This window comes from Coturnix japonica, chromosome Z (genome assembly GCF_054131305.1).
Source record: "Coturnix japonica strain WE chromosome Z, WE-NBRP24, whole genome shotgun sequence".
NCBI lineage: Eukaryota > Metazoa > Chordata > Aves > Galliformes > Phasianidae > Coturnix > Coturnix japonica.
In genome coordinates, this window is record NC_140702.1 from 66080373 (window position 1) to 66102379 (window position 22007).

The 22007-nt window shown below is 42.8% G+C and overlaps 1 protein-coding gene across 4 annotated transcripts in view; it reads right to left on the reverse strand.

Moving 5' to 3' along the window:
• The window catches only part of LOC107305798 (phospholipid-transporting ATPase FetA-like), a 71186-nt gene that overhangs the window by 11957 nt on the left and 37222 nt on the right, over window positions 1–22007 (reverse strand). For all 4 annotated transcript variants that reach the window (XM_015848364.3, XM_015848363.3, XM_085528804.1 and 1 more), the window contains exons 6-20: window positions 21917–21978; window positions 20855–20927; window positions 20600–20670; window positions 19671–19753; window positions 16475–16633; window positions 15537–15625; window positions 11307–11503; window positions 9638–9846; window positions 7450–7493; window positions 6603–6768; window positions 5976–6164; window positions 5508–5623; window positions 3672–3836; window positions 1850–1961; window positions 633–738 (exon numbers count right to left, since the gene is read on the reverse strand). In XM_015848364.3, coding sequence (XP_015703850.2) covers window positions 633–738; window positions 1850–1961; window positions 3672–3836; window positions 5508–5623; window positions 5976–6164; window positions 6603–6768; window positions 7450–7493; window positions 9638–9846; window positions 11307–11503; window positions 15537–15625; window positions 16475–16633; window positions 19671–19753; window positions 20600–20670; window positions 20855–20927; window positions 21917–21978 — 1841 coding nt within the window. The remainder of the gene's footprint in view (window positions 1–632; window positions 739–1849; window positions 1962–3671; window positions 3837–5507; window positions 5624–5975; window positions 6165–6602; window positions 6769–7449; window positions 7494–9637; window positions 9847–11306; window positions 11504–15536; window positions 15626–16474; window positions 16634–19670; window positions 19754–20599; window positions 20671–20854; window positions 20928–21916; window positions 21979–22007) is intronic.

The following is a 22007-nucleotide window of genomic DNA, read 5'->3' on the forward strand; positions in this document are numbered from 1 at the left end:
AAACCCACAAAGCATTTTCTAAATCTGTGCTGATTTGAAGCCTAACAACTGATCCGAATGTCACAAAAGACAATATTCCAAAGGGATCCCAAACTTCCTTGCATGTTGTTTGGCAATCGCATACTTACAGAGAAAAGGACTGAAAAAAATTCCAGTTTTCCTCCTATCCCTAAAAATGTGTATTTACTGAGGAGGCTATGAAGAAAGGTAGATGGCCAGATAATGCTAGGCAAGGATCATGTCCAAGCAAAAGAATTACAGCATGGATGAACAACAATAGTACAGTGTGGAAACAGCACAGATCAGGCCTAAAGCCAAAAGCTTTATGGCTCCTCATCACTTGTCCAATGTCAACTGGTGGTGACTGCATGACTTTACTGCCTTATTCACTGATATAGATTTGAACTCTCAGAACATGAAGCTACAGAGTTTACCCTCACAGAAGATTTCTACACTGTCTAGCTGCTGGATCTTCCAGGGAGGCAGCTAGACATTATCAAGCACCCCTGAAATGAGCTGTACCAGATAAAGCATCCAGGGGAAAATAAATCAATGAACAACAACAAAAAGAGAGAACAACACAAAATACTGTTCAGTGCACAGTAATGAAGCTGTATATTTCAGCCATTTACCTGAGCTCGTTAAGTACATCCTCAGAAGAGCTGCCTTCAATAACGAAGACATCTGCCATGTCATCATACAGCAAGTTGCAGGAGTAACCAATATTCATTGCCGTCTCTGGGAAAGAAAGGTAGGAGAGATTACCCACTTCAGTGCTGCAAACACACCCACAGTCTCTGTGTCCTTTTTACACCCATGACAAAAGCTCGATTCTCGTTTCAAAGAGCTCAGGGCTTTTCAGAACCAACAGTTACAGAGAGATGTGAGAGTCTTAGATGGGTGCAGCAGCAAGTCTCTAACCAGGCCTCAGAAGGCCGAAGAAGGAAAGAAATCTACAAAAACAAAAAAACAAACCCAAAACCAAACAAAAAACCTAAAAAGCTCAAAATACCATTTGGTCAGCACACTTGGAGCAATTAAAACACTTTGTGTTTCCTCCAAACATTTATTTCTGGATTTTGAAGTTTCCATCTCCTACCTCTATTCCCACCCTAAAAGTGAAAACGTAGCCCCAAATCATAGCTCTGAAGAAGAATATAAAGACATTTTATTTAGAAAACGCCATGGGGAAAAAGTACGTTTTTTGTTTGCTTGTTTGTTTTCAGAAGTAAATTTTGTTCACTCTGAACACAGAAAAATGAAATGCTTCATTTTTTTTTTTTTTTTTTCTCAAAAATTCACTGCTCATTTCTTGGTTGAAGTGATCTGGAAACACTTTTTGCATCCCAGAAATGCCATCGTTTCAGCAAGGTTTTTATTTCTCCAAAATAATTCACTGGATTCTATTCACAATTCTTTCCAGCATAATGAATTTTCCAGAAGCTTTTGTTTCTTCCATTTTCATTCTAGAATGTTAATGCCAGAAACAGAACTGAGATCAGCTTTAGCATTCAAGTTTCTGGAAAGTTGTAGTTAACTTCTTCTAGCCTTCTTCAGCAGGACAGGAGACTGTATTACAGTGACGCATTCACTGTCACCTCTCCATTGGCAAAGGACACTATCTTCACACTGTTTCCATTCACAGGTCAGGTCTTAGGAACAGGCACCACCTGCAGTTAACTGGTCTGATTGCAGCTAACTGGAGTTTTGTCTCGCTGGCACTGAAGAAAGCCCTCTAAGTTTACCTTCTGTGCAGTTTCTCAAAGGAGAAAGGCTGAGAACATGAGTCCTAGTGGAACCATCTCACTAGTGAAAGAGAAGGAGGCATCCCAAACCGCAGCCTCCTTACCTTGCTTGTCTCCAGTGAGCACCCATATCTTAATGCTGGCTTTGCCAAGAGTCTCAATGGTCTGTGGGACCCCATCTTGCAGCTTGTCCTCAATCGCTGTGGCACCTAGCAGCTTAACAGAGAACAGGGAATGGGTAAGACTTCCCATTGTGAGTAAAGGAGAAAGCATTAGGCATCCATGCAGGTATTCAAGCAAGATCAAAAAAAAACTCAGAAATAAAGCTGCACTGATTTTTGTTCTCCCTTGGCAAATTAACTGCACAAGGTACACCTCTGATCCTGCAGATTTTGTACTTTGTAATCCTCCTGGCTCAGCTGGATCACAACCATGCTAAAAATCATCTGCCAAACATGAGCACATCTGTGTTCTTCCACGGCCTCTCCACAATAGATAAAGATTTAATGCAGACTTCTGGGGATTCTTGTCCCCAAATTTCCATATGCAATCTCCAATGTAGAGCGCTCCAGACATAGTGAAACTGTTGGATGGTTGCAAAGCATCTTCTCCAGCCCACAGCATACCCCTCCCAGTCCTTACTCCTCACTACCACACAGCACTAAATTCAAACTGATCAGGACACAGACCTCTGTTATTTTAAAGTTACTATTTTCTCTGTGTTTTGCAGATTCTTGGTGGCTTTAAACTATTGTCTAAGGAACATGAAGGTTTCATCCTCTTTCAGGCATAGGCAGCACCTGCTACCATACCTCCTGTTGTTGGGAGACTAAATTCAGACTCTTCTACTCCCTTGCTGACTCTGTTCGTTTGCACCCATTCTCCATCATAAGCCAGGCTCTCTTACACCATTCTGTTTCTCCTTGCAGCACCTTCTGGGGATAAAGCCATTCCTGTGAGGGTACAGGGAAGGATCTGGTGTTCCTGCTGTGAGCCTCTGACCTCTTCCTTCATCATCCTGAGCTGCAAAGCATCTGGCTCCCTGACTTCTACATATTTCCTGCTCTGTACATACCCCACACTGCATCTGCACTCTCTAGGCTGGAGGATTCACTCTACTGAGATCAGGAGGGCAGCAGGCTCTGCCCCATGGGCTATGCAGCTTCCAGAGGTCAGCTACTTCTAGGCTTACACTTACTTCTTCCCAGCTCTGGCAGTGTCCTGAGCATAAAGCTAATGGAAAGAGCAACAGTGCAGCTCCCCAGATTTCCAAAATCTCAGAAAAACATTGCTACGAGTGCACAAGCTGAACTGTTTCCCCTCAGACACCACACATTCTTTTCATTCATTATTCATGGCTGTAAAACACAGGCAAACCCCAGGGCTGCAACAACACTCATGGAGAAAAGAATGACTTGGAAGATCACAGTTCAGCTCTGTTTCAGATTGACACAAACATCTTCATGGACATCATCCCCCATCCCGCCCAAGGCTGTGAGAACAAAGGCGATGCTCTCTCTGAAATGGAGCGGGACCTGGGGATTACTCACCGCCTGCCATTTCAAAGAGAGGAAAATAAATAGATCAGCCATTTGCAAGTACAAAGGATAGCTATGAAATATTTGTGTCCCTGCCACCTCCCTTAGGCTCTGCTATGTCACTTCATCACGAGAAAGCTACTCTGACACCCACGTGAGACAAAATAAAACCGTTCCCAGGCACTGGTGGCTGACACCCCATTACTGGCTCTGCATGGAGGTGCCAGTGAAAACCCAGCACTGCCATATTTCAAACTGCTCCTGTCAAGCAGCCCACTGAGCTGTCTGCAGCGCTGTGTTTACTGAAGTCATACTGAGCTGTTTATTGACAAACCACCATCCTCACTGCCTCCCCCAGAGAATGGCCCAGTTTCCATGGAATACCAACCATTAGATCTTTTTCGATCTCTTCATATATCTCTGACAGTTTGTCTTCCCGTCCTTCCAAGGCGGTGCTCGCTTCGTGGTGACGCTTAATCCAGTCCTGAAAGTATTCTTCATCCAAGTTCTTATAAGCCACGACGAGTGTCCTCAAACCTTCCCCAGCAAACTCCTGCGAGACAGTGGTGGGACAGAAGAGGTCAGGGGAGAACAGACTCCTTACACTGCTTTGCAGAGGACTCTCTGAAAGCCAACAGCTATTTGTGAAGACTTCTTACTTAACATCTGCAGAGGAAAGGTGAAAAACCACACCATAGTCTACAAGTCTTGGGGAACTTTTAATAACACTTTTCATTGCTGTCCACAACCCTTGCTAAGAAAAAAATCAAAATCCTCTCCAACTTTCCAGCGTTAACCTTTACTTCAACCAGGCTCTTGTTTCCCAGGACCCCATTTTTCAACATGTGGTTCAGTGTAGCGAGAGCTAAATTAGACACTCTGAACTCACTCTTAAATTTCAGAGCTGTACTCAACACGTCCAGAGGTGGGTTTACATGCACAGTGAGGGCACAGTCATGGCATCTCAGGAAGACTTTGTAAGTCTGCTTTCTGCAGATCGCAGAGTCACACACAGAATTGCAGAGGCTGGAAGGGACCTTTAGAGATCACTGAGTCCAACCCCCTGCTAAAGCAGATTCCTCTTTACACAAATAGAAGTTTTCCCCCAAAACAGGACATTTACTTTCCTTTGGGATTCCAAAAATACAAGCTTGAAGTCAAAGTGCATCAGGGACAGAATGACAGAATCATAGAACAGAATGATAGAATCATTAAAGTTGGAATAGAGCTCTAAGATCTTCTGGTGCAACATGACACCTATCAACTATGTTGCCCACTAAACCATGTTCCTAAAAATGACATCTCCACCATTCTTGAGCACCCCCAGGGACAGTGACTCCACCAGCTCACTGGGCAGTGTGTTCCAGAGCCTCATGCTCTTTCAGAGGAGTTTTCTTAGCATCCAACCACAACCTTCCCTGGTGCAGCCTAAGGCCGCCGCATCTCATCCTACTGTTGTTACCTGGGAGAAGAGGCCAACCTCATCACAACCTCCTTCCAGGTACACCACAACCACAACCCATCTCCCCATGCTTTGACTTCTCCTTCACCCACCACATTTCCCCTCAAGCAATGAACAGAGATGTTTGTGCAATTGCTCAACATCCCTGGCAAAATGTTCCGTTAACTTGTGCTCTGCTCCGTACCAGCTGGAGCCGGCATCACAAGGCAAAGTAAATGTTGGCCAGATCATCCACTTCTCACCACACCTCACTGTACACCAACCATATAAAAATCCACAAGTTTGAGAGCTGCATTTTCCATGCTGCCGTGTATGATGTAGGATAACCATTAGATGGTTTGGGTTGGAAGGGTGACAAAGCACCATCTAGTTCCAATACTCCTGCCACAAGAAGGGATATAATCCTCCACTAGATCATTCTGTCATGAGTTCCACCTATCCTGTCTGTCTTCTATCTCCTACTCTAGAGGAATACAACTCTTCTGAATGTCATAAACTGTATTTGACATCCATGTCATGATGTCTCAGATAATACGGAGCAGTTTAAATAGAACCTGGTGATGCCTAATTTGGTATCGATGGCTTCATAAATTAATTTCTCTCTCCAATCCTCATGGAAAAAACAACAAACAAACAAACTATATATAGTCCTTGTTTGGGTGCTGCTTCTGAAAGCTGTTTTTTGTTTAACACAAATCATGTTTTCATACCTGAAGAAAAGGCAACCACCAAATGCAGAGATGCAGTAAAGGAAACACTTACATTCAGGTGTTCTGTGGTCTCCTCTTTGAGAGACTCACAAGAGGGATGAAGCAGCTCATAAAGGATGGTGTCAGCCCCCTTGCAGTACAAAGTCAGGTCACCTTCTGGACTGCGCACTACAAGGAAAAGGAGAAAAGTTCTACACATCTCAGGCTGAAGCAATTGGGATTCATAGCATTTGCATCAAAACAGATGTTTTTATAGGCATCCAAACTCTACCAAATGTTTGCAGAATCCCAGGAACCAAGATGAACTCTGCTCAGAACAGAAGAGAGTACAACTACACTCAGCTTTGGAGGTTGAACACTGCTCTGAGCAGATGCTCTGTTAAGACAACATGATCTGAGCCACCTGCAATTCAGGTAGGGCATCTATATTCAGAAATCAAGAATGACTTGTTCTGCTGCCAATAAAGGTTCTCATAAACCTAAAAACCCAGGAAGAAAGAAAAGAGCTGAGAGAACGTACCAATAACAGACATTCGTTTGCGGACATTGTTGAAATCAAGAATAGCCAGAAGTTTGTAGATTTTTGTTTCTCCCATTTCCACAACAGTGATGGTCTCCGGTGTGCGAGCCCGGAACACAAACCCAAAGTTTCTGGCAGCAGTGACAAGGGCTCCCTCATCGGGAGATTGGGCCTGGTACACCAAGTTACCTGCCATGCAAGAAAAGAAGGGAATGTGACTTCAGCCTTGTTTTTGAACTAAAGAAATACTTATTATTATTATTTTTATTATTATTTTTGGTGCCAATTAACTAGAATGATAGAATGATGGGATTGTGATAGGATCATTAAGGTTATGAAAAAACCTCTGAGATCTAGTCCAACTGTTCACCAATAACCAATGTTGCACATTAAGCAGTGTCCCTAAGTACCACATTTCCATGGTCCATCTGGAGCAATATAGAATCATAGAATCATTAGGTTGGAAAACTATGTGTGAAGTTGGGAAGACTGGAACAAGCCCATCTCCTGTCTGAGGGAAGCTGTGGCCCCTGCAATTTCTGCACTCCAGTTGCAGTAATCCCAGCTCAACCACAGTCACACAAGATGGACACAACAACTCCAGCTGCTGCCTTTGCCAGTTCTCACCTTCCTTCTTCTCTTCAGGCATGACGGTGTGACAAAGGGAGAGCAGCCGGAAGAACCTGTGTGTCGGGACATCATTCAGCTTCACAGCTTCAACCAGGCTGTGGTCATAGAAGGCAAACTTTGGGTCGGCCAGCTGGTTGTAGGAGAAGTCAACCTTCTCTGTGTTCTGTAAAAATATGGTGTTACCTATAGAGCTCTCTCATGCATGTACACCAGTGCCTGCCCACCCGACCCTCTTACATTTACAGAGATCTCTCTCTTGCAGAGCTGCTCATGACAGAGTGATGAATCTAAGTAAGTGGGAGCTCTTGAAAGCTACTGAGTCACAGGAGAGGACAGGCATCCAAGTACTGTTCAGAGCAGCACCTGGGCTGACAACATGATCATCTAAAAAGATCCTTTCCTGTACTACAGCAAGTACTCCATCAGGAAAATCACTGAAGGATTTCTACAGTACAGAAATGTGTGCCCTCAAAACACAGCTTCTTGAAAGAACCATCCAGATTTCAATGGTTGTCTGGGACATGGGCACGTGGAGGCTCAATTTAAAACAATTCAAAAGGCTGTGTTTCCCATCCTCCTAAAGCAAGAAAAAAAACACCTGATATGGGAAAAGATGACAGAAGAATGATGTAAAGGTTCAGCCCCGCAGGCACTGCCTACTCTTACTGTCTGAAAACAAGGAAGGGAATGCAATTATGACAAGCCTCTGATGCCTTCAAGAATGCACCTCAGTGCTGTTAGGATGAGGAGGAGCACAAGCTAAGACTGAGTGGGATGTGTCCATGGACACCTTTGCAGGCTGGTTCACAGAAAGCAGAGGACCTGCTAACTCTTGAGCACTTACCTCATTTATTTCTATCCGCTGCCCAGACTTATCATACACATCACCTGCAAGCAAGAAAGACTGACGTTATCCCACAAACTCCAGATAGCTGCAGTCTGAGCTCTTCTACCACACACACACACACACACACACACACACACAAAGAAACAAAAACAAAAACAAAAGTGTTTTGAAGCTATTACCAAATGTAAAAGCTTCAATAAACACAAATATACAGACACCTGGAGTGGAGACTGGTGATTCATACTGATCAAAATGAAACTCAATCAGTTATCATAAAGTTGTCTGTGATTTGGCTAAAGAATTTGTTTCTGCTCAGATATGACAATACTAAGATGCTGCTTTCAGGAGAACACTTCTCTTGCATCTTTCCTTTGGAAAGTGAGACAAAATCCAGCTCTTGGGTCATGATTTGCAGCAGTCCCTGGACAAACATTGCCAGCGTCCCTTCTTCCCACACATAGATGGTATTTTCACTGAACTGACATTCTGGTCAGAGAAATGAATGACATCTCCTTTCTAAGTAAAGGAGTTTTTCTGATGAAATTTCTTTCTGGACAAAAACATCTCATGAGCTGTGGACTGTGCCCAGGCCAGCCAGAATCAACACTTTCTGAAATAGGATTGAAACACATTAAAATACATATTTGACAGATCCAGCCTCAACGGTGACTACAGTCCATTCAAGGTACTGCTACTCCCTCACAAGAGCCCAGAGGTTGTAAAAGGAAACTCAGAAGCCATCTCTCCTGAGAATGTTAATCCCAATAGGAACTGTAATCAAAAGGCTATCAGACATCTCCTCAATGGCAAGCCTAAGCCTACAGAGCATCCTCCCTGGCAGCAGAAACAGTGCTTCCTTTTTTCTGGCATGGCTCCTCAAAATGCTCCAAGGGTAAAATCCAAAGTATGCTGGAGAAACAGCTAAGTATTTGTGGTAGAAGGAGTGTTGGGGAATAGATAGATGGCCTTCTTTCTGGCTATTTCCCATTCATTTATTGAACACTAGACTCAATAAGAAGACATATGAATGTCAGTGTTTACTGGCCAGTTTGGCCTGGTTCCATGACTAGTATAAATAGTATGACCATGGCCAAAAATCAACAGGCAGAGTATTTTCAAACTGCAGCACTAAGGCTGGGTAGTACATAGTAGTACATAGCAGCACTGTACAGATGTTGTGTCATCCAAACATACACCAAGCAAGATTTATAGGAAGGAGTTACTCCTTCATTTAGGCCAACAGATAGCACTGAGAAAAAAACACAGGCTTTCCGGCACACTAGTTAATCAGTAGGTCTGATACAGGCAACACAAACCATCAACCTACAAATAAGATGTGACTAATTTCTCTGGGAGAGTCTAATGATGTTAATCAATTAGTCAGTATGTGAATTGCTAGCACCTCTTGAGGTGGATGAAGAAAACCGCCTGTGGCTATACAATGAAGGAGCCCATCAATGACTGCTGTCATCTAATAGTGCTAACCACTGTTGTTTCCCTTTTTTTTTTTTTTTTTCCTAACTCCCTACAGACTTTTCTTTCCCTTGGTAGACTAAATAAGTTAGGAGTGCAGATGAATGGCCATGCCATTGACAGCCAGTACGTGGGCTGAAGGGTAAACTACTTGAATAGGATGTTTAAAACCATTGCTCATGATGTAAGAAATTGTGGAGTGTGAGTAGTTGACAATATACCACCATGAGGAATGGCTCATTTCACAAGTGAGTAAGAGCAAGAATGTGAGAAACAGCTGGACTCCACATATAGCTGGAAGGGAGGACTGGGTGCCTTTTAGGGAACAGAGTTTTACAGAGTTAGCAGTACTTGGGTCACCATATCAATAACACCATGAAGGGCTGAGACCAAACAGGCAATGATATCAGAAAAAGAATAAGTTTGGGTATAGACATGGTATCAGTAAGTGAACAAAGTAATAAGGTGCAAGTTCTTTAGCTGGGTGGACAGTGGGGCAGGTAAAAGGAGGTCAAGGGATGGCAAAAAGGGGAAGCAAAGGAAACAATGGACAGGAAAATCATATTAAGATACACAAATAGTGCAATATCAGGGTTGTCCTTGTGTATTTGACCATTACAGATACTTACAAGACATTCTTCTGGATGTCACATTTAGTCTCTATTGACTGAGAGGCATGAAACATAGAGAATAAGAGGAATGGGTAACATACCATAGGATTTGCCATTGATGGAGCACTTGTTGAAACACATGATGTTCTGAGTGAGAGTTCCTGTTTTGTCTGAGAAGATGTACTTGATCTGCCCCAGCTCTTCATTGAGCGTAGTGGTGCGGGCCTGAGCTGGTGTGTCATTCAGTGGGTAATACATCTTACGGTCCCAGTCAATGTAGAAACTGTTACCCAAGCGTATAATCTCTACACTGGGGAAACAGAAAGAGAAGGCGACCAAAAAGTCATTAATTTAAAAGGACAAGATCTTTGTCTTCAGCACTATCAATAACAATTAGAGGACAACCCTGAAGGTAATGATAGGACATACTTGTCAAATAGCCCTTAAATGGTCTGCAGTGAGCAATACTAAAGCAAGTCCCACTGAAATGATGCAATGGGCTTGTAGTAGGTTCCTCTCCTTTATGGACCAAACCTGCACTTGCTTCTGCTGTGGCTGTCCATTTCCTTAGGCTGGGCAGTGAGTTAAGACACACCACAGGAATTCACTCTCACTCAGACTAGCACAGGTCGCTGTTAACCCTGCTGAGAACAAGCGGCAGCTGTGCACGGAGCACAGACATACATCAGAGGCAGCAGCAGGGTGTTTCATTTGGTGCAGTTTAGGGAACGTGTTCAGAGGGACCTTGGGTTGAGCCGCACTGTGGTGCCAAGAGATGAGTACAAACAACTCAGACCACCAGAACAAGTGAGTCATTGTGTAACTCAATACAATCGTGGAGCAGTATCAGCACACAGACAACACGAATTTCCACTTTGCTGCTGGTGTGACACACTGGGCAGGAATGGGATGAATTCCTTACATTTGCTAACACAAAAGGGAGTCTAAGAACACAACTTCCAACCCCTTAGGACTGAGAGAAACTCCTCACGCTCCCAGAAGCTCCATGGGGAGGGCAGCACCAGCAGCTATTAGCTGTCTTTGTGGTTTGGCAACACAAACTCTTCACAGATGTTCTCTGTGAATTACATAGCAACGGTTCATCCTGTAGTCAGAAGTATTTTTCCCTGACAAATTAGGTACAGTTATAAACCAAACCAGCCTAGGCAGCCTACAGTGCCACCTCAAGATTTTGTAGGTAACACATCCACCCTTCCTACCCTGCTTGCCCATCTTCAATAGTCAGCATACCACTGTTCTCTTGGAAATGATGGCACAGACTGTTTACTCCTACACATCCTCAGCTCCTACTTACCTGGCAATTCACACCTCACATGAGCCTTGAAGCCACCGTAAAGAAAGTGCCATTCACCTTTTTTAGTACAAAGGGGAGAAAGCATGGTGCTACCTGTAGAATCAATTTTCCAGCCTCGCTCCCACAGCATCCCACACTTATACCTCTTCTTCAGATGGAGAAGAAAAGGTCTCACTGAAGAAGACAATATATTGTTTCTAACCCCCTGTTCTTTTAAAACCACGTGGGACCTGTTCTGGCTAGTCAAGAAAGTAGGGGTTATGAGATGTCTTCGCTAGATGGCAAAAGCATAGAGAGCTGGCCCTGGCTGTGTGGGATCACCCACACTGGGGTTGCATTCATGTCATATCACAGAATGGCTTGGATTGGAAGTGACCTCAGAAATCATCTACTTCCAACCTCCATCCAGACAAAAGTAAAACTTTCCTAAAATGAAAGAAGGATCTGAAACATACCTGACATAGAGTGAAATTGGCACCACTGTGTTTAGGATGATCACATATGACCAGAACATGAGGAAGGCAGAGAAGGGGGCAGAGGTGACATCTTCTGCCCAGGGCAAGTACACTTGGAAGTTGTAGCCCTTATCAGATTCCCAGATACCATTGCCAATGGCGAGGATAAGACACATCAGTGCTAAAAATGCAAAGATCTGGAAAAAAAAAAATAAATTTAAAAACCTGCATGTTAGAAACAGGGAATTCATTATGTGCTGTTTAACTGGAAAACCGCAATCAAAGGGAATTGGATTGTCTGTGTGATGGGGCAAGGTTTTCAGTGGTGAAGGAGGCAAACAGGCAAAAAAATGACTGTCTCAGAGATACAACTACAGAGTGCATAGCCTGTAATTTGGAGTCACAAGGCTTCAGACAAACAGCAATTTAAGTCCCAACTACAGACCTATAACGAGGTTCTCCTAGGCAGATGGGTGCAGAGCATCACATCTCATTGGAGGAGTGCTGAGCTGCTGCTCCTGAAAGGTCTGGCTGCACATTTGGGAATGACACCCCCCAACAAAAAGATTTCTTCTGGCTGTTTGCCAGGTGTGTCATAGTTTTCCTCACAATTTCTGAAAAATCAGTAAGGATAATTTGTAATGCAGGGAATCCATCGCTGTGCAGGTTGGAATTCAGTGCTTGATATCCTTCTTATGCTTAATGGAGAGTCACCGACCCAGAACTAATTGTTGCCTTGGTACCTACCATTGCCATCTGATTACACCTCCTTTGAGCTAACAAAAAGCAATACCAGACATTGAGGTGTAGCCTTGGACTTATAGAAACCTATTTCTCGAAGCTTAAAGCAACCCGGGGAACATCAATTGGGAAAAAAATACAGATAAATACCAAGAGAACAGTAAACCCACCAATACAGGTGTGGAAAAAGCAGGCACATTGAACAGACACTCCTCCACTAATGATGGAAGAACAAAGCAGAAGGATGTAACAATCCCATATGATGCAGCAGATGGAAAAGACAGTTCACCTACTGTGACAGGGAACAGTATGTGGCTCTGTCTGCTAATAATAAGCATTTTCAAATCATTGGGTCCAGGTAATTGGAAGCCAAAGGCTTAAAGGAGCTCACTGAGTAATTATCTTAACGAGTCAAGTTAATTTTTAACAATGCTTTGAAAGCTGTGAAGCTCCACCATACTGAAAATCTGCTAAGATAATTACAATATTTGGAAGGCTGAAACAGTGACCGTGGGAAAGAAACAGAAGCTGGTATGACGTAATTCTTGGAAAAAATGATACTAAAAGCAATTCTATTGATACTGAATTCTTCTTAAAACTTCCACCATCCGAATAGGAGTGTAAAGATATGGAATCAACAGACTGGGCAACTGTGCTATTAAAAGCACATCTCTTGCATGGATGGTCATTAGGGGCGGAGTACCAGTACAGTGGGACGCTGTAAGGCCAACCAGTAATAACCATATTACAGGAGTAATCAACTCTTCTTCTAAATAGTTATTGAGGTACAAATATAGAAACACTGCATGTAAAGCAGACGCTTGTGCTGCTGAAGTAGTCTATGAGGGGAAGAATGATACTTTTATGGAATGATTTGAGTCTCTTGGTTAAAAGTTCATGTCCAACCAACTTGAGATTCAATACCAACAAGATACTAAAAGGGGGATTTTAATTAATGAAGGTGTTGTGCTGCAGTCAGGAGGCATGTTTGTTTCCCACAGCAGTGGCAGGTTCTCTGTTTAGCTGTGGGAAGCCCAGTAAATTACTCCACTGGTGAAATGGAAGGAATATTGCCTGCTAGTAAGGAATGTGGCGTGATGTTTTTAAACCCCTGTGACCAGCACTAAAAACAGACTTTATTTTGAGCTGCTGTAATAACAGTAGTCTAAGGGTTTGTGAGAGGGATGACTCAGGAATGGGCAATGCCCTTTATTAAACCAGCAAATGGAGAAAACAGGCAAGCCCAACCATTTTCATTTGTATTTATGATGGTCAAAGCATGACTTCTCATTGCAGACCCTGTCTGCTATGAAATAATTGGAAAAGCTAAACAAACAACTGTGGACAGAGTGTTGGCATCATTACCACTACCCTGGAAAAGACAGAAGAGAGCAAACCCATCGTAGACAGAAGGCTTCCCACTGTGAGCAGCCAACCCCTTCTGGTGCTGCCTATGCAAAGCCCGTGATGAAACCTCTGCAGGACTGAGTGGGATTTGTGGAGGGAGGAGCTGACTTTTGACAGGCATTTCCTGCCAGAATTAGAACAGTCTTTGCTGGCGCTTTGAGTTTTGCTCTGTGATTGGATGCAATAAGGCACTTAGTGATGAAGCTGACGGCTGTATTTCTCTGAAAATGTGCCTCCTCATGCCTGTAAAAAGGCAAGTTTTTTTGGAGAAAACTAATTCCTGGTACTGACGGAAGCATTCCCTACTGGATGAGGAACATTCCTTTCTTTTGGAGATTCTGATAAATGTTCCTCTCTTGCTGGTTTCTGCCCCATGCTGCCAAAGAGCCTTGAAGAGAAAACACTCCCAGACATGAACAAACATCGATGGTTTCCATCTGTAAAGGTTCACTCCCAATTAACCCCTGTAGGGACAGAGCAGGGCAGCACTGAACCACAACTCCTTTGTCATGCCCTGCCAAAAAAACTGACTTGTCCCTGGAAGTTTTACAGACAATTAAACACAAAATAGCTTTGCCAGTGTTAACATGGACAGAGTTTCATTAAGCTCAAAATGAGCTATTAACTGCAAGCTGCAGCTGCTCTGTATTTCCATACTCAGGAGTGCAATACACTGCCCCTTTTTATGACTATGCTTTGCAACCTTTGGCCACCTGGAGAGCTGGAAGGACCCGATGCCACATTGCCTACTGTGCGCCTAGAGCTGGGCAGAGCTGTACTCAGACACCAAAATGATAGGTGCCTTAAAAGTGCATGAAAGAGAAAAATACACACTTGGCTCCACCAGTGCCTGAGAACCAAGGCAGAAGCTGATGCAATTCACTGCAACTTGCTCCTTTTTTCTTTTCTTTCCCTTTCCCTTTCCCTTTTTCTTTTTCTTTTTCTTTTTCTTTTTCTTTTTCTTTTTCTTTTTCTTTTTCTTTTTCTTTTTCTTTTTCTTTTTCTTTTTCTTTTTCTTTTTCTTTTTCTTTTCTTTTTTAATGGAGCCATGAGGTAAATTCATCTTGTTCACATTCACAGAGAGGCCAAACAGGCTGAAAGCTCTGGGTGGGACCCTTGGCTTGCGAAAGCAGATTTGGCAAACCTACACTGAATGCTAAATTCTGAGTTCTCTATTCAGACTTCCTCCACTCCTCTACAATTCTACCCCACATCCCCTGCTCCTTTCCAGCAACAGCAGAACAGAGAACCCTTGAAAATGTGTGGTTTTTCAGAAACCAGCAAAATTCTCAATGTCAGATGCCTAAATCTTGCTTGGTTTTTGCTGTCCCCTTAAACCTAAGGGAAGAAAACAGAGAGGAAAGCAAGCTGAGGATGGTAAGTGAGAATTTCACTTGGTTGCAACTGTTGAAGTGCTATTAAAGTCAGCAGGGTGTCTTTGCCTTTCACTAAACAAGGGCCCCAAAGGCTTGAAGACGATCCTTGAACAGCACTTTGCGCTGTGGCATTGCTTTATAGCACATATGCACATATTCAGGACACTGCTTCACAGTGCCAGCAGTCAGTCCTGCATCCAAAGGAAAACAGCTTTTCTTCCAGCAATGCTGACTGCAGCAACATCAGAATGCAAGCCTCTGAAGATTGTTGGTGATAAAGCTGGTCCCTTCCCTGAGCTGCTTTGAAAGTAAGTGGTAAAATCTTGAGTCTGAAAAAGAATCACTGTCTCTGCCTGGTACTGTTTGCCGTTCGTTGAAAACACTGAGAAGCTTAAATCTCAACTTAGGACTGTCTTATCATGAGCATAGATATCACCTGCTCTGCAAGATCAGTGCTTTCATATTTATCAGCTGCTAACAACATCATTTTCTTGATATTAACAAGACCATGTCTCATTGTTCACCCCAGTGTGATAACGCAAAAGCTGGCATCATGTGAATCAACAAGCTCAGTTAACAAATGCAATGCATATGCCACCAAAGATACAAAAAATCAGAAAGAAGAATGAGCATTTCAGAAGAAGTGTGGGGATTGTGAAAATGATAAAAACATCTGGAGGAATGGTGCTAAATTAATCAGTCTTACCATCAGCACAAGGACGTTCATAAGCCGGTCGATGCTTGTCCTTTTGAAAGTTGTTCTTCCACTGTTCTGCATCAGTTTGGTGTCTGGCCCTGGAGATGAAACACATCAATGAATGTGTTAAGTCACTTGCCTTAGGTTATAAGGAAGAGTCACGTAAAGCTAATTAATTAATCTATTAATTCTGGATTTTGATCCCATTCTCTTCTTTCAACCGCCAATCCTCCCTTCTGGGTTCAATTACTTTTCAGAGAATACCTGATGCTGTGCTGTTACTACTGACATATTATATGTATATATACATGTATGTACGTCTCCTAACTCTACAGCACTACAGAAACAACAGAAGGTCTATGCCTGTAAGAAGCACAGGTTGAATAGTCTACAGTAAAACCACTGACGGTCCTGATATTCCAATATGGCTGAAAATCATAGAAAAATGACCTTGAATTTTATCAGATATATTTAAGAGTGGAGAATTTTGAACAAACTTGGGTAATTAAGGCTCCTACTGGCCTGAAGCAGGCCAATAATGGCAGATCTCAGTTAGATGTGATTCCTAAACAAATTTAATGTTTAAATTCTTTCTTACTGAGAGATCTTCTCTCATATACTTTGCTGTATGTGTTGCAGAAATAAAACACTTGTTCTGCCCATAAAAGCATTTTTTTGAGATATAACTGGATGTTGTAACATAATATTTGCAAATCACTTTTCTCTTATGGGCCACTATAAAAAATTACAGACCCAATAATGTACAAAATGCCCAGCCAAAGTTAAACCAAGGGATCTTACATATTGTTTTGCCTTTATATTTTTACCTGATCACAATATATATCCAAAGAGGAAAGTATTTGTTTCCTTTCTCCTTACTAGGTATGATGTGCTCCCATACAAATGCTGCTACACTCTGCAATTCACTTGTTGGGTTTCCTACCTACCAGCATAAATAACGAGACCAAAGCACCATTCCGTGTTTCTAATAGTACAGCCCCTCAGCAACATCTTCTCATTATCCAGGGCATACTTCTCTCCTCGAAGAGCAAGAGTTCCTGTGAAATTATCCAGCTTGTTGTTAGGTGCCTCACATTTGACTTCACCTGTTAGAAACATAAAACAAAACAAAAACAAACAAACAAATGAAAAACTCATAAGTAATGTCAAGAATCTTTGTGGCCTAAAGTACGCTGATCAATACTGCATTCTCAGCTGTTTCCAGGCAGGAAATATTTCACACTATAGTTGCCATCCACTGTTGACCCCATCATTCCTAAGCTTCATCCAACATATACTGGTGTTGCCCTTACCCCATACCATGTCATATTCTAATGGCCACAATGAATTTGGATTTATCCTAGATTTTAGAGATGGTAGCTTTGTATAACTGCAGTCCAAAACTAAGTTTGTACTCTCTTTTGTGGGTGAGAAGAATTGTTGAACAAGCAACATACTTCCACTTCTTCCACAGCAGATCATCACGGTAGGATGTCACCAGGTAATTCTAGACAGCAATGCTGAACTCACACAATTCCTGCTCCATTTTCTTTAAAATTGCATGAGCCCAAGCAAGAAAATCATTGCCTGAAGGCTGCAAGAGAGTAATTAATTGAGGTGTCTCTGTTCACTGTTTCTTAATTTTATCTGTTTTATACCTTAAGACACACGCACACTTGAAAGAGATGCTAACACTCTGTTTGGAGAACCTGTTTCTATTTCTATACTTTTTAAGAAAACATGTTAATGTAAAACTGTAAATACAGATAATTCAGTAAAAAAAAAAAATCTATTATTTAAATTGACATCAGCAGCCAGCATCTAAAGATTCAAAGCAGAGCCCTGTGAACATGTTGGAAGGAACTGGGAAATATAAATAGACCTTACAGAAAGAGACTCCAAGAGTTCAGTCTGTTCAGATAATCAGCAGAAACACTGAAGTTATTTTGATCACAGGCTGCAAATCTCTACGTGAGGACAAGCATTTGCAGAGAGTACAGTTTTTCCAGCTGTTTTCAGATACAAACGCACCAGATTAAGAGGTTGCAGGGAAAACGCAGAGAAAATCCAGATAAAAGTACAGCTGTGAGTGTTGTGGTATACTCCACTGCTTAAAACTTAAAGCTCAGGAATAGATGCTGTCATAGATGCTGTGAAAAAGCACTTCTGCTGTTGAGCAGGGAAATCATCAGATTCCAAAGAAAAAGTAATTGGGAAGTTATATGAGATGTGTGACATTGGTGCTGGTGATGCCATTTCATGCTCTGGTCAACTCAAGCACAATCAGACCTGCCCTCCCTGGCCTCTAACTCCTACAGTCATTCTTCCTGTCTCACGGCAGCCCTCATGCTCTCCAAAAAACACCAAAAGAATAGAGGCTTTGCAATGTAACCCAAAACACGATAAGACTCTGGTGAACCAAAACCAGGGCACGATCCCGTGCCAAGAGCACTGCTCCTTTCCTCACGCAAGTTTTGGGTTGTGACTTAAGTCTTCTGTGAGTCAACGCCCAAAGCTGCTCTCCAGTGAGTGGGTGAGTCTGACATTTTGACATCGGAACAAAAACCATTTGAATTAATACAACCACAAAAGAGAGAGAGAAACTCTGGAGTGAGAAACCCAGTGCCCTCACCACGACCTCGGTAAGACTCTGTGCTTCCCGTCCTGCTAACAGTAGGCAGATATCAGAATGCTTTTCACCTGATGACCTTAAATACTGCAAAGCCTACACACAGTAAGTGGTAGGTACTGAAAAACATTGCTTCCTTTTTGCCTCCTCGCTCCCAAATGAAATAAAGTTCAGCATGTTTCAAGCATCTTCCTTATCTGAACCATCACAGCGTCAACAAACATCGTAACTCACATTAAGCATTCCACTGAGTGCCTATATTAGCTGCTCAACCTTTTCCTCTCTTCCTGTCTTAAGAAATAATTAGATAAAGAATTGCATAAATATTTAAATACTTTTGCAGAAGTTAGCTAGGAAAATGCAAGGCTGGGTCTGTGTCCAGGCACTCTTCCCAGTATTCACCCAAATATAAATCATCCTGGGAACCATTCTATTCATTTTAGTACAGCAGAGAGGCCACTTTATTTACAAGCAGAGATTTAATGGACAAATAAATATTTGATAGAGCAGCTGCAATTCTCCGAAAGACTCTGAAACATTTTTTAATGATGTTGTTTCAAGAATCTTGAGATAAGCTTTACCCAGAAAAATGCTTGAAAAATGATGTAGGATGGAGGATTTACTTACCTGATACACACTGCATCCTCCTCAGGAAAACAGTTGAGAGCACAACCTGACTATTCACAAAGAAACACCTCGCTGCCCCCACAAAAGCACATTTCTCAAGACCTAAAGCTCTCAGAACCACAGCCTTCATGTTGGAGAAATCCCAATGTTCTGAGCTGTTGCTCAGCTGAGACCACACACATCACTTCACAGAACCTCAGTGAAGGAAGCAGAGGGAAAGCCTCTGCATTTGGATGATACACTACCAGTGACCATCCACACCACGCTAACTCTCTGCCATATCACCACCATTTTTCTCTGGGACAATCTAGTTATTTCAGTGAGATTTATTTTTATTGTTGATTTTTTTGTCCTCTTTATCCAAAACCATTTCCTGAGAGCCTGCATTCCCTGAGAAGTTCCAAGGACAGAAGCCCTTGCTCCACTCCTCTCCATCCCCGTATTTCCTACAATCCTGCCCTCTGATGGAAGCCAGCAGGGCTCTGCAAAGCACTGCTCCCTCGTTCTCTCTCTGCTGATGGGTGATCTATGAACACAGACTATTCTGTTTGCAATGAGCCTGGTTCCTTTTTCTTACTGTTATGTACTTGAGATGCAAGCAGTGTGAAGAAAGGATGAACTTTGCCTGTTAACAACAGCTGGTGTGTAAACATCTTAAAATACAGTCCCTCCATGGCACTGACAGAGACCTGCTTCCAGGGCAAAGGTTCTTCATATAAGTAGATATTATTTGCTGTACAGATGCAGTGTTCCCATTCTGTTTGCCTGCCACCACATCCAAAGGAGTGCTGTGCAGGCAGTAGCCTGGAAGGGAGATGCTCAGGCACTCCATGGACTCCAGTGTCTGAGAAAATTCTTTGGAAAGGGAAATTTCAACAAAAACTCACCATTGAAGTCTGTCAGTTTCTGAAGATCTTCTCCAAGCTCAGCGGTGACTGTCAGTGCCTGTTTCACCTTGAGGTTTGTTTCACTGTAATACATTACATGAAGCATAAAGGAATGAGACCAACTCTCCCTGAAAGTCACTTCTTTTCTTGAGGACTGCTTCCTCCCCTGGACATCCTATGGACCTTACCAGCATAGGCCTTTATCAACTGCCCAAAAGGATGAGATTTACTGTTTCCACTGCAAAGACAAGCAGTCCAGGGGAATTCTGGACATGGTACCAAAGAGGGTGAGGTGTCTGTGTCATGGTCACCACAAAGCATAAAACCAAGCATCTCAAGCCCCTGAGCAGTTTACTGTCAATTCTGCTATTCATACTGCATGCAGTCCTCAAGTATCTGAGCAAATAAGAGAGTTTTGGATCTTCTCCCATGGTATTTTGGACCTGAAGAGCTCTGAAGTTTAGGCTTAGCCATCTATGGAGGTGAAATGAAATGCAGCATCAAATAAACACTATTTGTGCAGGGCATCCTATATGTTCTCCCATGCACATGTAGGTACCAGAACTACGTGTTCATTTTCAGGAGAAGGCAGAGAGGGAAAATCCACAGGGCTCTGTGTGGGATCTGGAGAGGCCAGTGTCCCTCAAGCTCTCTGATCTGTCTCGCTCCTCCAGCCACTGCCAAAGTTCACAGCTGATGCAAGCTCTGGGTTATGCAGAAAAGGTAATGTAAAATGGGGTGTAATGATGAGGTCAGCTCCAGTTCCTGCCAATGAACACAAATAAGACGTAACCCTCTAGCTTGTGGCCAGCTGTACCCTCAGCAAGCAGTGTTTGCAAAGAGCAGACCCTTGCAGCACCCAGGAGAACCACACAAGGCTTGTCCTTGTGCTAGCAGCAGCCATGGCCCCAAGGAGCAGGTTGGCTTACCCATCCAGTTCCGCCGTCTCAATGTACACCAGGCTGTGCGGTTCACTGCTCGACAGCAACAGCAGATCAGCCTGGACACAAACAGACAAGCTTAGCATGAGCTATGCAGTTGGAGGGCAGCGCACTGCTACGCTGCTCATGGTTTCTGAACACTGCAGTTCTCATCCCTGCTGATTTATCTGCTTGTGAGCGATAAGGCAGTAAGAGTAATTACAGAGACTGAGTGTGAGCAGGATGGAGAGAAACTGTACTCACCGTCACAAAGTTGTTGTTTTCTAGTTTTATTATATCCCCCACTTGGATATTCATCCATTTTTCATCCTTCAACCTGTAAGAGAACTCCTAGTAAGTAGGAACGTAAAGCAAGCACCGCTTAGGAACATACGGTACCCTGCCCTACTTCAGGATGTATGTGCCATCAGAGTTTGGGCTGCCAGTAAAAAGGAGCAAGGTCTGCCACTATGTGATACATGGTGGGCTTACTCTCTAACAGAGAGTAAACTAAGAAAAGCTGGTTTACTTATCAGAAGGCACAAAAAGTACATTCCTATTCTTTAGTCTCCAGTTGTATTTTTAACTGTTTGATCATCCGGTGGAGTTTACACAACATGCTGCTATTTACAGCATAGGAAAAAAAAAAATTCCCAGAGACTTTACAGCTGTATACAGCTGTGTCCTACAGGTGGGTGGGCTCCATGGAACCACAAGCAAACAGTGTGACTGTCTGCTGCAACAGCCAAAGCCTCCACTGCTTTTTTTTCTGAAGGAAAAGAACAGTGCTGGCAGTACCAAATCCAAGCCAAAACTGAACTGTTTTGAGTACGTTTGAAGTCTGAGGCATTAGGCACAGAAGTAAACGCACACACAAAGTACTGCAGTACGAAAGAGGAAGCTATCTGCACTTCTTCATTTCAAATCACTTGTTACTAAAGTTTAGTTTTGCTTAATGCAGAAGTTAATGCTATCAGTATGGACACAGAGATAGCCTTGTATGTTATTTCCATGACAAAGGGTAAAATAACAAAATACTCCTAAAGCACCAGATATTCACACATAGATCTTTCCATCCAGAAAGAGAAACATTTTACTTTCTGTCTTTGCAGGCACAGCCATAATGTCTGCACTGACTCTGTTACCACATCATGGGTTCATCAACCAGCCACATCATCCAGAACCACACTGTGACTGAACAGGGCGAAAGACAATTTCATCTGAAATAGTTCCATGATCTTTGGAAGCCCAAAAGAGAGAAAAATTGAGTGCTCTGCCCAGTGGTGCACGTTCAGACAGAATGATAGCAGAATAAACAGGACTTACATGCCATTGATCAGGACCTGGACTGGACGGTTGTTGACATGATTGTCGCTTTTGTGTCGATTCTGAAAATTTGATCAGTGTGTTAAAAAGC